The sequence below is a fragment of the Phocoena sinus genome, chromosome 3 (genome assembly GCF_008692025.1).
Source record: "Phocoena sinus isolate mPhoSin1 chromosome 3, mPhoSin1.pri, whole genome shotgun sequence".
NCBI lineage: Eukaryota > Metazoa > Chordata > Mammalia > Artiodactyla > Phocoenidae > Phocoena > Phocoena sinus.
Window position 1 is genome coordinate 97,033,000 of NC_045765.1, and position 14,954 is coordinate 97,047,953.

Below are 14,954 nucleotides of genomic sequence, written 5' to 3' on the forward strand. Positions count from 1 at the left end.
CATGAAGATAAACCTCAGTAATCATTTTTAGCAATGTTTTAAGTCAATTGATATTTAATTCAGTACTTTGCACAATTCATCTAAATAATGAAGTGTTTAGAGGCCTTTTTTTTTTTTTTGAGGATTCTAACTTAATAAAAGACAAATAGTCACTAGCTTAAAGAAAAAATTATCCTTCCTGACACAGTGAAAATAACGGAACATGGAAAACACTATGGTGACAAACTAAAATGTATTTCTTTATTTTTTGTCAGCAAATACATAGAAAACGCTGAAGATTTGAAGAAATAAATAGTACAATAAATTATACAGTGTAAGAGATTTACCAAAGAACTGAATGGAAGTTTAGATGTTTCTGATATAGCTCAGCTTAGGTATTTGCTCCCGAAGCAAATACACAAAGAATTTGCTCCCTAAGAGCAAATACACAACTAGTTGTTTTGTTTCTTCGACAACAATTAAAGGAAAGATATACCAGAAAATATGTTTTCTTACCAATAAATAACTTTTTAAATAAAAAGAATACTTTATGGGGAAACTCTGGAGTAATTGTTTTAACTAAAACAATGGATTCTGGAGAAGAAACAGAGGTAACACCACAAGGAAAATGTATTCAAGGCACCATTCACATGTGGATTGTTGAGAAAGAAACTGATGGCAGAAATACACAGAGTGTTATCAGAAGTTCTTGAGATATTTTATTTTATAAAAACCAGAAATATTCATTTTATAAAAACCAGTATCACCCATAAAAATGGCATAGCTGCACACTTAAAAACTTAGAATTTTTTAACATGGTTCAAATATTCCAAATAAGAGTTTTGGTTATTTTTGAACACTTCTTAAAAATACGAAAATGAAATATATTTCAATTTATTTGCAAGAACAACTGATTAACATAATGATGATGAATATTTATTATTCAAATTTCAACAACAACCTTTGCCTATTTGGTGGTTGAGATTGAAAAATGAGTGCCATAATTTCACAAGTTCCATGTGGGTCTACATATATAGTCCATGTCATGGCTTTTTCACCTATGACATCCATTAAAATCAAGTATTGAAACAACCTAATTTATAACCTGACATTTGAATCAATGTATCATGAACTGTTAAAGTCCAGATTTTTAAAATAATAAAGCATATTAAATCACATTATCCTCACTCAATAATGTATTATTGACATTTTATACCACTAATAAAAAACATTTTTAAAGTTAATTTTAATACATTATTTGTCTTTACCTATTTCATTGTAAATTTCCTTTCTGTATGTTTTATAATCACCCAAATATATTATTACAATCAGTAGTCCATGCATAGGAAAGAAGAAATGATAAATATATAAATATACCTCTCACATTGCATTCATTCTGAGACATACATTTTTTTCACACTTTATCAGCTCTGAAATTGGGATGGCTCTTACAATATATTATATATATGTGAGTTAGAAGTCAACTTATTTAAATAAAGACAGAAAAATGAGTGTGTGGCATTTTTAAAAGATCCTTCCCTGGTGTGTTGTTAACATCACCATAGACTCAGAGACCCTGTGATTAGTAGAATGGATTTGTCATCAGCCTAAAGGTTCTGATTGGAATTTGCCTTAAGCTTTAATAAAGTAGTTAGGGATTTCAGTACCTGCAATTCTCAGATTTTATAAATATCAGTAGAAGTACAGTTGTGAAGAGAATTGCTAATCTTCACCTGGTATCTGCTTATATTATTGTCAAATGTTTACTCACTATGTTCAGTTAAGCCCTCTTTAGGGTAAACAGAATATAAGATATAATCTTTTAAGTCAAATACCTGACAGCAGATTAGGAAATATGAGACACAAACACATAAAAACAATAAAACATTTAAGATACTTTAAGAACACTGAGAAGAGTGGTTTCTTAATTTGCTTTATCTATATTTTAAGCCTCATCTAAACATTTATTTGAATAAAAAGAAAACATTTACTGAGCAACTATTTTTTACCAAGTATTGAATTAGGTGCTTTCATATTTATTATTTTATTTAATACAAAAGTCTTATGAGATCATTCAAATATATTTTGGACCCAATTTTTACAAATGTATAGAGACTGATCCAGTTAATTTTGAAAATGATTCTTAAGTTATCATGAATTTCTGAGGAGTCACTAGACTAGACCTATGTTTTCCAAGAGCGTTGTACTTTTATAGAGCAGAGTGACCTCTTTAAATGTCACAAATATCTTGAAAAATCTTTCACAGTGTTAAATTATTTTTGTTCAGTAAAAACAGTAAAAAATGTTTTTCTGAAGAACTTAAAGCTATCCTCTTTAGACTTCTCGCTCCGTTCCAGTGTTCAAATTCAATTATGTACATAGTGGATTAAAACACTTGTGTCTGGCTTTGTGGGATACTCAAGGAGTGAGGAGATTTTCTTCCATGCTCTTGAGGAGCTTTTAGTCTCCTTGTAAAGACAACTCATGAATATGAGGACACGGGGAGGGGGAAGGGTAAACTGGGACGAAGTGAGAGAGTGGCATGGGCTTATGTATACTATGTAAAATAGATAGCTAGTGGGAAGCAGCCACGTAGTACAGAGAGATCAGCTCGGTGTTTTGTGACCACCTAGAGGGTGGGATAGGGACGGTGGGAGGGAGAGGCAAGAGGGAGGAGATATGGGGATATATGTATAGCTGATTCACTTTGTGATAAAGCAGAAACTAACATACCATTGTAAAGCAATTATACTCCAATAAAGCTGTTAAAAAAAATAAGAATATAACGTAAACAGTAATAGATGATAATACAAAAGAGAGTGCAACATGGCACATTATGGAAGTGATTACCAACATAGTCATATGGATAATATGTTCAAACAAATTCATAGGAGGCAAGGACTTTGAACCAAGAATTGAAGATTATGAGTGACCCATGAAGAGGAAGGGCATCCTATGTGAGAATAATGAGATATTCAGAAGGCTAAAAGCAAAGAGGATAAAATAAAGGTTCATAGAATGGCTGAGACTGGACTGTGGAGTGTTTTGTCAGCAACGCTCTGCAGACTGATCTCGTAACGGTGGAAAACTGTTAAAAGCTAAAAGAATTGTAGCAGAGAAATTAGGTAATCTGGCTTTACAGCTGGGCATGGTCTGGAGCAGGGAGATGAGAGTCCTATAATAGTCCAGATACCACTTGTGAGGGAGGGCTTGAATAGGTAGTAGCCATGGTCACAGTGAGGCAAAATTGGGTGTCAGATGAGGGAGTAGGAAGATATATCAGTGCAGTCCCCGGTGTGGGATGAAGGATCAACAGGAATGTTTACAAGATTGAAAAGGAAGGAAGGACAGAAGAAGAGAAAGAAGGAAGAGAGGATGGGAGGGAGGGTCAGGAGGGCCAACATAGTTTGGGAGGAAAACAGTGAATTTTGTTTTAGCTATGGTTTGCGTTAATGATGACTAGGACAGAGAAGTGGAATGCCCATCGGGGAGCTGAAGTCGTAGGACTGTTACCCTGGAGAAAGGCCAAGACTGAAGATTCTAGAATCATCTGGAAGAGTGGTTCTCAACTAGGAAGATGGGGACATTTGGCAATGCTTTAGAGACATTTTTGTTTGTCATAATTGATGAGGATGCCACTGGCATCTAGTGAGTGTAGGACAGAGATGCCACTAAAACATCCTACAATGCACAGGTCGGCTCCTTACAATAAAGAATTCTCCAGCCCCAAATGTCAATAGTGCCAAAGTTGAGAAACCCTCATCTAGAGAGGGAAGATCAGTAAATCCTTCAGAGAAATAATACCAAGTAAGGGAGAGTAGAATCTACAGTCAACAGGCCAAGGACTTAGCAAATACATTTAAGAGGTGTTAGTAGAAGTGGAACTAGCGTGGGACACAAAGAAGCAGAATGATAGAGGTAAACATGAACCAGTTTGTTGACTCATTTATTCAACAAATACTTACTGAACAACTGTTATAGATGAGGTCCTAAGTGCTTGGGCTACAGGAATGCCTTCCTGGAGTTTATATTCTAGTGGATGGAGACAGATAATGAAGAAATAAAGGAGATTATAATTTTTTTTTCTTTCTTTTTTTTTTTTTTTTTTTTTGCGTTACGCGGGCCCCTCACTGTTGTGGCCTCTCCCGTCGCGGAGCACAGGCTCCGGACGCGCAGGCTCAGCGGCCATGGCTCACGGGCCTAGCCGCTCCACGGCATGTGGGATCTTCCCGGACCGGGGCACAAACCCACGTCCCCCGCATTGGCAGGCGGACTCTCAACCACTGCGCCACCAGGGAAGCCCAGGAGATTATTATTACCTGATGCTAAGTGCTATAATAAAGGCAATAAAATGGGGTCTAATAATAGGGAGGGACTGGGGGCTGGCCTGAGAAGGGCATGAAGGGACTGCTTTACATGAGATGGTGGGGGGAGGCTCTCAGAGGAGGTGACATTTGGGCTAAGAACTAAAAGAAGAGGAGCCAGTCCCAACAAGAGCTGGAATGATTCTGTCATGGATTCCAGGGGAAGAGGAGAAAGGCTTAAGGAAGTGCCAAAGGCCACAGAGAGGTCTGGCAGGAGTACCTTTGCATTTACTAATTAGGAGGACATTGGACCCTTTAAACCTGAGGTCTTAGTAGATAAAAATATAAGTAATAATTCTGAATTTTCTAATTTTCATTTGTGGGAGGAAAAATTAAGTTTGGGATTTGGGGAATTTTTGGCAGTACTACAGAGGACCCCAGTAGAGTCCTGTCGGAATATGTCAGGAACTTGCTCTTCTCAACAATTTTCTCCACAAAAATTAGACATCCCCACACAACACTCAAAGCAACACAGTGATGGAACACAAATGCTAATATTAATCATACCTTTTCTTTCTTTTCTTCCCCAGGCTTCACAAGGCTTGCTGCTCAGGCAGTATCTATTGTAATCAGCAAGTTACCTACGGTGATTGCATGTTTGCCTCCCCCAGTTAAATACTTCTTTTTTCTGGCTGAGAGAAAAATGTCAAAAAACTTTGTTGAATTAAAGAAAGCTGGCCTGCTTGTCTGGAACTTGATTGTAATTATATGTCAGATATTTGAGGATGGAAACACTGTGGAACTTTTAACAGGTGCCTCCCTTGACAGATGGAGTAAAGAGAAACTCGGTTTAATCTGTGTGTGTTTGGAAAGCATCATGGGAGAGCAGACAAGTAGCCCTAATCAAATGACCCAAAAGGTCATACGGAGCATTGAGCAGCAAAAACCCAACTGGATTGAATGCCAATTGTTGAAAGCAAGGAAACTGAGCACCAAATGGTAAAGTGATGTTTTTCTTTCACTGAATTTCATCAAATACATTCACAAAAGCAAAATCACCAATAAACAACCACCACAACCAAATATTGTTGGATAGGCAGCAATGGTCATTTTGCTAGCGTCATGGGAACTTTGATGAATAGAGAAAAAGATAAATATTCCATTAAAAACTGGATTGTTAATGTTCCTTGTCTTATTAGAATTTGAACCCCATTGATACACTGGAACATTATACTTGTTTAGTCACCATCTTAAGGTTTCTGATTAAAAGGGTGGTAGTTAAACCCAGGAGAATTTGGTTTCACTCCTTTTCAGTGTGCAAACAGGTATCTAGTGGATAGCCTGGAGCGTTTCGTAAATGGATTGGCCATGGAGATTAAATTAAGAAGGAATTAATGGATATAAAAGGCTCTTTATTGCTTTCTGTGTACCTGATTGTCAAAAAGGTACACATTTTTCATCTGGTAATGTAAGAATCCCAGAAGGCAACTGGGGCATATCACACTCAAGCTATAAACACACCCAGCTGTTTCTGTATGAAAATGTCAGCCTTCTCATAGGTTTGTCACCAAGAGCTAAGTGATTTGTGGTATTGCGAAGATTTTTAAGGGTCCCTGATGAATTTAAATATGTACATAGAGTCCTACTTAAAAGCAGTCTTCAGTATAGAATTGCATGATATTGATAAGGGAGTTACGGTTCATGTGGTCTACAGTTCACTAAGCCAGCCCCTCCTTTTTCTACACTCTCACACACACGGTCCCCCATTCTTTGAAAATATATTCATATTGCTAGAAGATACTATTATAACTTTCTTCCTGAAACAACTAAAAGTTGTTACTTTTAGTACGTGGTAGTGATAAAGAGCACAGGCTCTGGAATCAGATGGACAAATACAAATCCCTTGTAAGTGGGCCATCTTGTGCTAGTTACAGAATCTCTCAAAACCTCATTTTTAGTGATGATACTAAGCTGGTAGAGTTGTTTTGAAAAATTAAATAACGTTTGTAAAGTTCTTAACATCGAGCTTAGAACTAGTGAGCATTTGTTATTTATAAACCATTAAAATATGTTGCACTCACTGGTTAGTACTGTGATAACAAATACTCTTCACTGGTTTATATTAATCTGTAAGACTTTATATTGATCCAAATTAATATAAGTAGTCACGTAAGTAATGTAAGAAATGTAAGTAAATCATGATTTTCCTGTTCTTGTCATACGACTCCTAGAAATTTACTTGTGAGCACCCTGTGTGTAGGAATAACAATAGCAGTCAGGAAAATGCTTAGTAACGTTGACAGTGACCTTAATCTTTACATTTGCATTTGATACCAATTTACAGGCTTTAATTCAAAGACTAAAAGATTAAGGCCATGTCATTATCCATAGCAGTGGGTGTAAAAGGGAGAGAAGAAAGCAGAGTAAAAATAGTGGATCTGATTATAAAGTTAAATTTATGATACTGCTGAATTAGGACCCCCTCTATCAATAAGATCAGTTTAAAGTAATGTCTGTAATATACCTGGGGCTACAGGAATCCATAAGAAAAATTTTTCCTTAGAAGTTGATTTTCGTCTAAGTTTCTTACAAACAGCACTAACACATCTGGTTATCTCCTTTAGTAGGAAATTGTCTAGCTAATATTTGGCTGATTAGTTGTAACATGCATCCAAAATAAAGAATTATTGATTTTTAAAAACGTTTTGTAGCCCTCAAATATTCTGAATACATATTATGTAATTTGTAATTAGCACAGTGCTACCTATGTCTTTCTCAATTTCTCCAATAATATCAAGGTACAAAAATCCAGATTTAAAGTTATTTCATTTATTTGACAAAGAGTTAAATTTGACTTCTTAACTCACTTTAGGTAATCTCTTATGGATTTGGGTGCTATAGGAATGTTTCATCTCGAGTTTGATTTCAAGTTGATTATCTGATATACACACGAACTTCCATCTCTACGCATTTCTCACAGATTGATGATCATTTAGTTCATAGATCTATACCATGAGGAAAATGTATTTTAAACCATGATGTCTGTATACAGGTGGAGGGTTGCCTTTGCTCTTTTTTTTTTCAAGTATGAGAATGTAAGCACTTAAAATAGTTCTTCTATTAAAATAAATGAAATCTTAATTCCTCATGAAGATTATCTTGTAACTACACAATATCATTTAGCTAGATTTCTTTCACTTGCACCCAGATTTAATTTTGATTTTATGGAAACTGTGAAAATAACTGCAGTGGAAAGGTGGCAGCTGTAAGCATTGCTTGTCTTGCATGCCGCCTGAAAACATTACTATTCATTAAAATAACCTTCACTTTGTAGTAACACTCAAGCTGTAAACAGTCAACTTAGATTCTGGAGAACACACAGGCCAAAAAGTAAAGAAACGTCTGTCTTTGCAAAGTAATTTGTCGAGTTGAAGATTATTGTTTTTCATCATGGTGACCCTGACTTGGCTGGCTGGGTGCATATACAGATTAAGATTAATGCAGTTATTCCTTGGCTAAGGTCTGCCTCTTTCAGGGCACATTCTCCCTAATGACATGATTGATAGGCAGTCCCAAATCCAGAGAGGAACTCATTAATCATAGCATTGACTGAATCCAATCATTTGCTTCACCTGCACAGTGATGGACAGGAAAGGATACAATTCAGGGGCTGACACTGAGACACTCTTTTGTCAGAGGGCCTCAACTTTTTCCATGTCAGCCTCTACAAAACCTGACAAGAAATTTCGCTTGCAGCCTGCATGCAGCTTCAAAAAGATATTTACAAACTTTTTTTTATTGCAAAAAGGTCTTTTTTGTTTGTTTAAAGATTTACTCTAGCTAATAAATATCTTTAAGAGTAGGATTTACTTTATTTTTTAGCAAGGCTTATATGATCATAAAGTTCTTTTTTTGGTTTTTTTTAGAGGATGCTTTGAAGCTACATGTGGAAGCAATATAACAGTTAATGTCCAGCAGCTGGGTATCATTTGGTTCAGTCTTCAGGTCAGCGGCACTGACTCTTAGCAGAATGAATTTTATAATCATGGCAAAATCTCAGTAATGGACTGCAGTATATAGCTGATTACACCACAGTAAATTTCATTTAGTCTGGGAAACAGTGGAAACCCATGCATTTTCTTAAGAATACATAGACTGCAAAGACTAACGTGATCCTAATAGCACTTGTAAAAAGAAAATTAGTATGGAATATATATGATGTAAGTTGAACATCGTGATTAATTTTACACTGGTACAGCTTGAGAATTTTTTAAAAATTATGTCATCCATTATTACTACGTAATAATGTTTAAAATCAATAATAAGCATATGAGTTCTTATAAAAGCAACCTTTCCCACATTGCACATTCCTGGTGTGGTTATAATAGACCCTTTTCTGGGAAGGATAAGCAGGGTAGTGACTTTTGCTAAGTTATCTGTCACCTAGAAGGAACAGGAGGGGGGCATGTGTTTTTAGAAGGCAACAAGTGTCAAAAGGCCAATTTAAAATACCCAGTGGTCAGCACTCCTGCAGGAAGCACCCAGCCTATATTTAGCATAATAGGCTCCCCCTTTTGACACTTTAATTAGTCTTTAATGTGTTCTGAGACAGGTGTAAAGAGGAATCTGCAAAAGATAGAATACCAAAGCTATTTCTGGCATTAAAGATACTCTTTATCCTCAAAGAGAAAATACAGATTATTTCTTACATGTTTTTAAAAAGAAATGTTTTGTTTTCATCCCATGATTATAGCAATTTCAACAATTGTGGTAATGGGGAAATGTTTTATAGATAGGAGTATAAATGCAATAAAGAAATGTTTTAAAAGAAACGATTCAATTTTTAAAAATGCTTTCAGGTGCTCAGTTCTAAGGTGCTGTTTATGTGAGCTGCAGCCTTTTGGGAAGGCTTACCTCTTTGAGCAAAGTCTTTATAGGTGCTTTGAATCCGAGACTTACATCGACTCTCCACACTCAATCTCTTTGATTATTTTCCATCTTTACAGTTCTTCACCACTGATACTTACATGCTTTCTTTGTATTTAGTGCATTTATGACAATAGAGAAAAGCACAGCCTTAGAAGAAGGAGATATTGCTCTTGAACTGACTGAGCAGAAAATAAACATGATGGTCCTGGATATCTGCCACAAACCAGGTGGCGGCGAGTACCTGAGGCAAATTTATCACATCATGCGGCTCAATGAGGTAGGGAAACGGCCTTTTTACCGAGCAATTAGGTGTGTACTGGCCTGAGGCAGCGTCTGCTGGCAGCTAAGGGTTAGTCAAGGAGGTGATAATACTTCTTAAAGTCAATACCAAACTCAATATTGCGTTATTAATAGAATCTATTCAGCCCCGGCTGTTCTGCATTTGTACAGCAGAAGCTTCACCGAAGCAATGTCGGTTTTATTTATACGGTTTAAACAATAACACGGTTCATGTACTCAGTTCGGAATTGTAGAGACTAGAGGTGTAGTATGGGAATTGTGTATTCGTGACCATTAAGCTGACGTTAAAATCTGGGATTTGTGAAATGAAGAATTTTCTGAAGAGAGATATAGCTCTTCTCCTGTAGACGTCATACTCGTGTTGGTGAAGTTGAAGATTCCTTACATAATGAGAAACTTCAGAAGAATATCGAACCATATTTGGGAGCAACTAGATTAAACCAAGGAAATACATTAATGTAGGGACACTGATTAGAACCAATGTCATGCTTATTCACCTCTCTGCTGGGTTAAGCGTCTGACCTTGCATGTATCTGGCTATTTTAGCAAAAATGTAAAGAGTAGGTATCTCAGTTATTACTTGAAACAATACAAGTCTGCTAACTTAGGTTTTCAATTTGATCATACATATCTGGATTCGAATGTGACATCTAGTGTGAATTAGACTTATGTTTATATTTGCAAACACATGAATGTATTTTTTGGCATAATAAAAATTGTATAATATGAATAATGTTAAGACATAGTGTTTTATCTACATGAGGTAGGCCTTAAAAACTGTATATTTCCAAGGAGTGAATTAACTCTACCACAGGATTTTACAACTCAGTTACATAAATGTTCTCCCCACTATTATCTATCTGAAAGTTACTTCAAGTAAATCTTGTTTTCTGGCCTGCAGAGAGGTAATCAACCAGTCAACTTCAATGATCACCTGAGAAGGATGGAGGCCTTTGTAGCTATGAGACAAGGTCCTGTTCTTAAGGGACTGGAGCTCAGTAGCAATTGTTACAAAGTAACACAACCTGTTCATGCTTGCTAATGATCTCTCACAGATTGTTTGAGGTTTCCATCTCGGGCAAGCAGGAAATCGTGGCCTTGGCAAACTGAAAGACCTCCATTACGGAGTCAGGGTCTTCATGGGCATGTCAACCTGGCCGTCCAGATTGGCCAAAGTAACTGTGGTGGTTACGGAGGGACAGATGTTGTAGTCAGAGTACCCTCAGAGCCTTAGTAAAGTTGATTTACAATAATTTTGAGCGCAACAATGGCTGGTATAGATTGCCAAACTGATAGAGGAGTCCTTTTCTTTCAAAGTTCCATAACACAAGAAAGATCAGTAAATCACCAGTAAGCAAAATCAACAAAAATTAAGTTGGATATTTACTGGCCATCGGCCACCTGTTGTATTCAGGAAATCCAAAGGCTGTTTTCTAGTAGAACTCGTGGAACTCTGAGGAAGCGCTTCTGAACAGGTGTGCTATGAGAGCTGATGTACGTAAGACTCTTTGCGGGAGTATCACCACATTTTGATTCAAAGTTACGATTTTTCTTTCTCTGCAACTGAATATACTTACTGTTATGGCAACATCTATCAGATGGGAAAGCAAGCTAAGTACTTGGTGGTTTATTGTGCTGTGTGAAACGCAGGCTGCAAGGTTAGAGGCATAATGTAAGGTGAGGATAGAATCAACGAAAGTAGCGAGGCCTCTGCCTTGACTACTTGGACAAAGCAGGCAGTAAACACAAATAACACAAGGGTGACTGAGTGACTAGCATAATACTTATGGCTGCTTTTATACTGTGAGGCATCGTTATGCTGTAGGTAAATTGCACCGTGACGTTTGTTCATTTGATGAGTGGCGTCATGTCTTTAGCACTTTCAGGTGTGTTGCTAAATTGTGTTCGAAAACATAAATGCAGAGCATTTACACGTACAGGCCTGGGTGAGTGGAAGCATGGGTGTGCTATTGAGAGACAGGGAAGTTTTGAGAGAAGATGAGATTTTAAATGTTTGAGATAAAGGTAAGGTGTCTGAGCATAAAAGTCCAAATGGTGGTTGAAGATGCTGGCCAGAAGCACAGATACAAGAGGCTGTCACTAGATTTGGTGGCTTTCAACTAGGATGGTAGTTGAGTTCATGAGGCCAGTGTATCTCTTCAGTGGAGAGCAACAGATAAGTGGTGGGTAGAGGAATAAGCTCTGATGTAACGGCACAGGGAATATGTTCAGGAAAGGATGTTCAAAGAAAAATATTTCTTCTAAAGAAAGACCACATTAGCAGTACGTCTGGTTAAAGTGATGCCACAGAAAATCTGAGGCTTTTGAGAAGGGGTAGTGACAAGTGTCAATATAGCACAGAGGTCAGAGAAATCCACAAGGGAGAAAACACCATTGTGTTCACAGCTTGCAACAGAACAGAGCACTTTCTCTTTTCTGAATTGTGGAAACAAAAAAAGCCAAAACATAGCCACGTAAGGGGAAACAGTGAGAACGATTGTTATTAGCCAAAACAAAGCAGTTTTTCAATGAAAGGGGAATAATTTATTCCTTTTTAAATTTTTACTTTCAGAAATCATGATGGAGAAAAATCGTTTCTGTTCAAAAATCTAAATCTAATATACTTTTCTGATGGCTTTATTGTTATCTTGTGGGGCCTTTAGGGACTTTCCACCCCCTCACTTGTTCCCGTAAACCAATTCTTCTCCCTATCGTGCGCCACTCCTTCTCCCTATCGAAACCAATTCTTGGAGTTTTTCAGTTGACGGGGACTTGCCAGACAGCGGGTAATTTTCCAGTTGCCCGTAACAGGTATACGCCCTAACCGCCACAATGAACAGACAACTATAACGGCCAGAAGGTGGGACAAAAGTTCCTAAGCCAATGAATTCAAAAGTCACCACATTTACCCAATCATTGTGAGAATATACCCACCCTATGAGTAAATAAACCTATAAAAAGTATGTGATTCCGCTTTTAGGGGTTCCCCATCGGCCTCCTGCGTGAGGTTCAGGGAACCCCGGTGCATCGGCTCCTAATAAACCTCTTGCGTGTTGCAACGGCTCTCGACTCTTGGCGGTTCTTGGGCGAGTTGGAATCCCTCGTAGACCGCTTGGGTCTAACAATCTAATAATATTTAATAAGAGTCCATGTGTGTCTGTGTGTCAGATGCTACAGAATTCATCATTCTAAAAAAGATATGGTCCACAATGAGCAGGTTTAAGAAATGTCAAGCAGTGTTTTTTATTGCGAGATGGAGGGTTTTAGGATCTGAAATTTGCCTTCTACAGCGAGTACAGCAGGCGTTCTCTATTCATGAAGTTACAGAGGCACAGGGAAAACACAGTGACCTGAGACCAGAGGTTTGGCTTCTTACTGACGCTACCAAGCTCCCGTGTGTGACTTCAAGTTTGTCATCTGACCTTTCAGAGCCAACCACTGAATGTAGTGTGGGCTAGAGTTTCTCAGACTTTCATGTGCCTACTCATCTCCTGGGAAAGCTTGTGAACAGGCAGATTCTCATTTGGTTGGGCCTGAGATTCTGCTTTTCTAACACGCTCCTGGGTGAGGCTCATTTGGCTGACCCACACACCGGACTTTGAGTAGTAAGGGTTTTCAAGATGACCTCTGAATTCATTTTCAGCTCTAACTTTCTGACCCTAAGTCCTAACCCTAACCTTGAAGAAAACATTATATTGTGACACACTAAAAATCAGGAGGACATTTCTGTTATATTATTTATTAAATGACTTATTAAGTATTTGATAGTTTGAGGGAAACTTTTAGTCATTTAAATTTATCGTTTTCCAGAAGGAGTCTTATGAAATAGATTATGGTTATTCACCTTTTTATTTATGGATGGAAAATGAGGTATAATGCAGTAGATTGACTTTTTCTTTTCCTCCCCAGGTTGTTACTGGCATTTGGGGGTAGAATTAAAATTACATACTTTGAGCTTCTATTGAACCTTGATATTTTTCAGTCCACAGTGTGAAACTAGAGTTTAGGAGCTTGCATTATAATTAATTCTACATAGAGGGAGACTGCTTGCAGGGAACTATCAGAGTACTTAGTTCTCTGCTGAGCATGGAGTAGGTAGCCACTACACTTAATGAATGAATGAACAGTCATGTACTGTGAATAGTCATGCACCCGAGTTAAGTTTTGGTAACCAGACATGTTAACGTGAAGAAATGACAAGACAATGCCTATTAAAAAGATTCTGATATATCAAGTATACGTTCATTATGTGAGAATTTGTTAAATGGCTTTCTAATCTATCCTATATATTAAGTGAACCTGTTTTTGATGGGTTTATTGTAATCCTGATTGGTATGTACTCCGCTATGTTTCTTCTGAAAATGTATTCTGTCCTGAGGCTAATAATACTGTGTAATGTAGCAAATGTGCTGAAAAGGGTAGGTTTGGATATTGACCAGTTTATTCTTAAAGAGAATATATGCTTCCTACCATCACGACTTGTAATTTTTTTCCCTTGAAGGAGTATTTAAAAGAACAGCTGTTATCTATGAATGGTTCAGAGGAAAAGCCATTACGCATTCAACCTTTAAAGATGACCTTGAGGAGTGTGGAAGATCAGCCCTCTGCCTTTAACCCTTTCCATGTGTACAAGGTGTTTAGCGAAAACATGCTTGATCAGGTATGTGGAAATTAAATAGTAAATTTAATTAAAATTTGTGGAGTTTTTTTTACACAAGTTAGAAAAAAAGTGCTTTGTGTTTGAATATTTACTCATAGGCTTCTTTGGCTAGGAAGCAAAAGGCCTTGTTCTTGTTTGCTCAAATTGACTTGGGAAAAGTTATTTTACCTTCTTTCTATTTGTCAAACGGATTCATATGTTTGGTCTGTAAACTTTGACTTTTGCCCCGGTCGGTTCGCTGTGGGCAGAGGGAGCATCTGTTCGGCTGTGTCTCCGGCAGCCTCGAGAAACCCCGTGTTTCTTAGAGTCTTCCCCTCCCTGGCTTCCCCCATCTCCCAAGACACACACTCACAAAACACCTTGCAATCTTTATGAATTTATCTAATTTATCAGGTAAACTATAAAATAGTTTAAAATTGATTGTAAATAGAGCTTTAAGCTCCTATTTTAAGTGGCATGAGGTAAATTTGCTGTTTTGTAACCCTAAACACATTCCTGAATTTAAAATGAATTTGTTAACGATCTTAAGTCAGGATGTTTGGAATAAAGTCAATGTGATAAACACCACACATTTTTTAATGTCAGATAATGCCATTGTTTCAGCTGCATGTTTCATAGTCACATTAAAAAGATCATCTTTATTCCAAAGGACTTGAAACCTAAAGTTGCTTTTGCTTTGTCCTTTTTTTTGGTCCCTTTTCCCAGTAGCCTCCTGACAGACTATTTGAACTAACAGGGCAGAAGAGAAGGATTGCTTGACCTAGAGCTCTGATGAAAATAAG

The 14,954-nt window shown here is 37.3% G+C and overlaps 1 protein-coding gene across 2 annotated transcripts in view; it reads left to right on the top strand.

Annotated features, from left to right (window-relative positions):
* The window catches only part of KIAA0825 (KIAA0825 ortholog), a 416,193-nt gene that overhangs the window by 202,608 nt on the left and 198,631 nt on the right, over positions 1–14,954 (top strand). For both annotated transcript variants that reach the window (XM_032625775.1, XM_032625773.1), the window contains 3 exons: positions 4,874–5,282; positions 9,330–9,489; positions 14,014–14,172. In XM_032625775.1, coding sequence (XP_032481666.1) covers positions 4,874–5,282; positions 9,330–9,489; positions 14,014–14,172 — 728 coding nt within the window. The remainder of the gene's footprint in view (positions 1–4,873; positions 5,283–9,329; positions 9,490–14,013; positions 14,173–14,954) is intronic.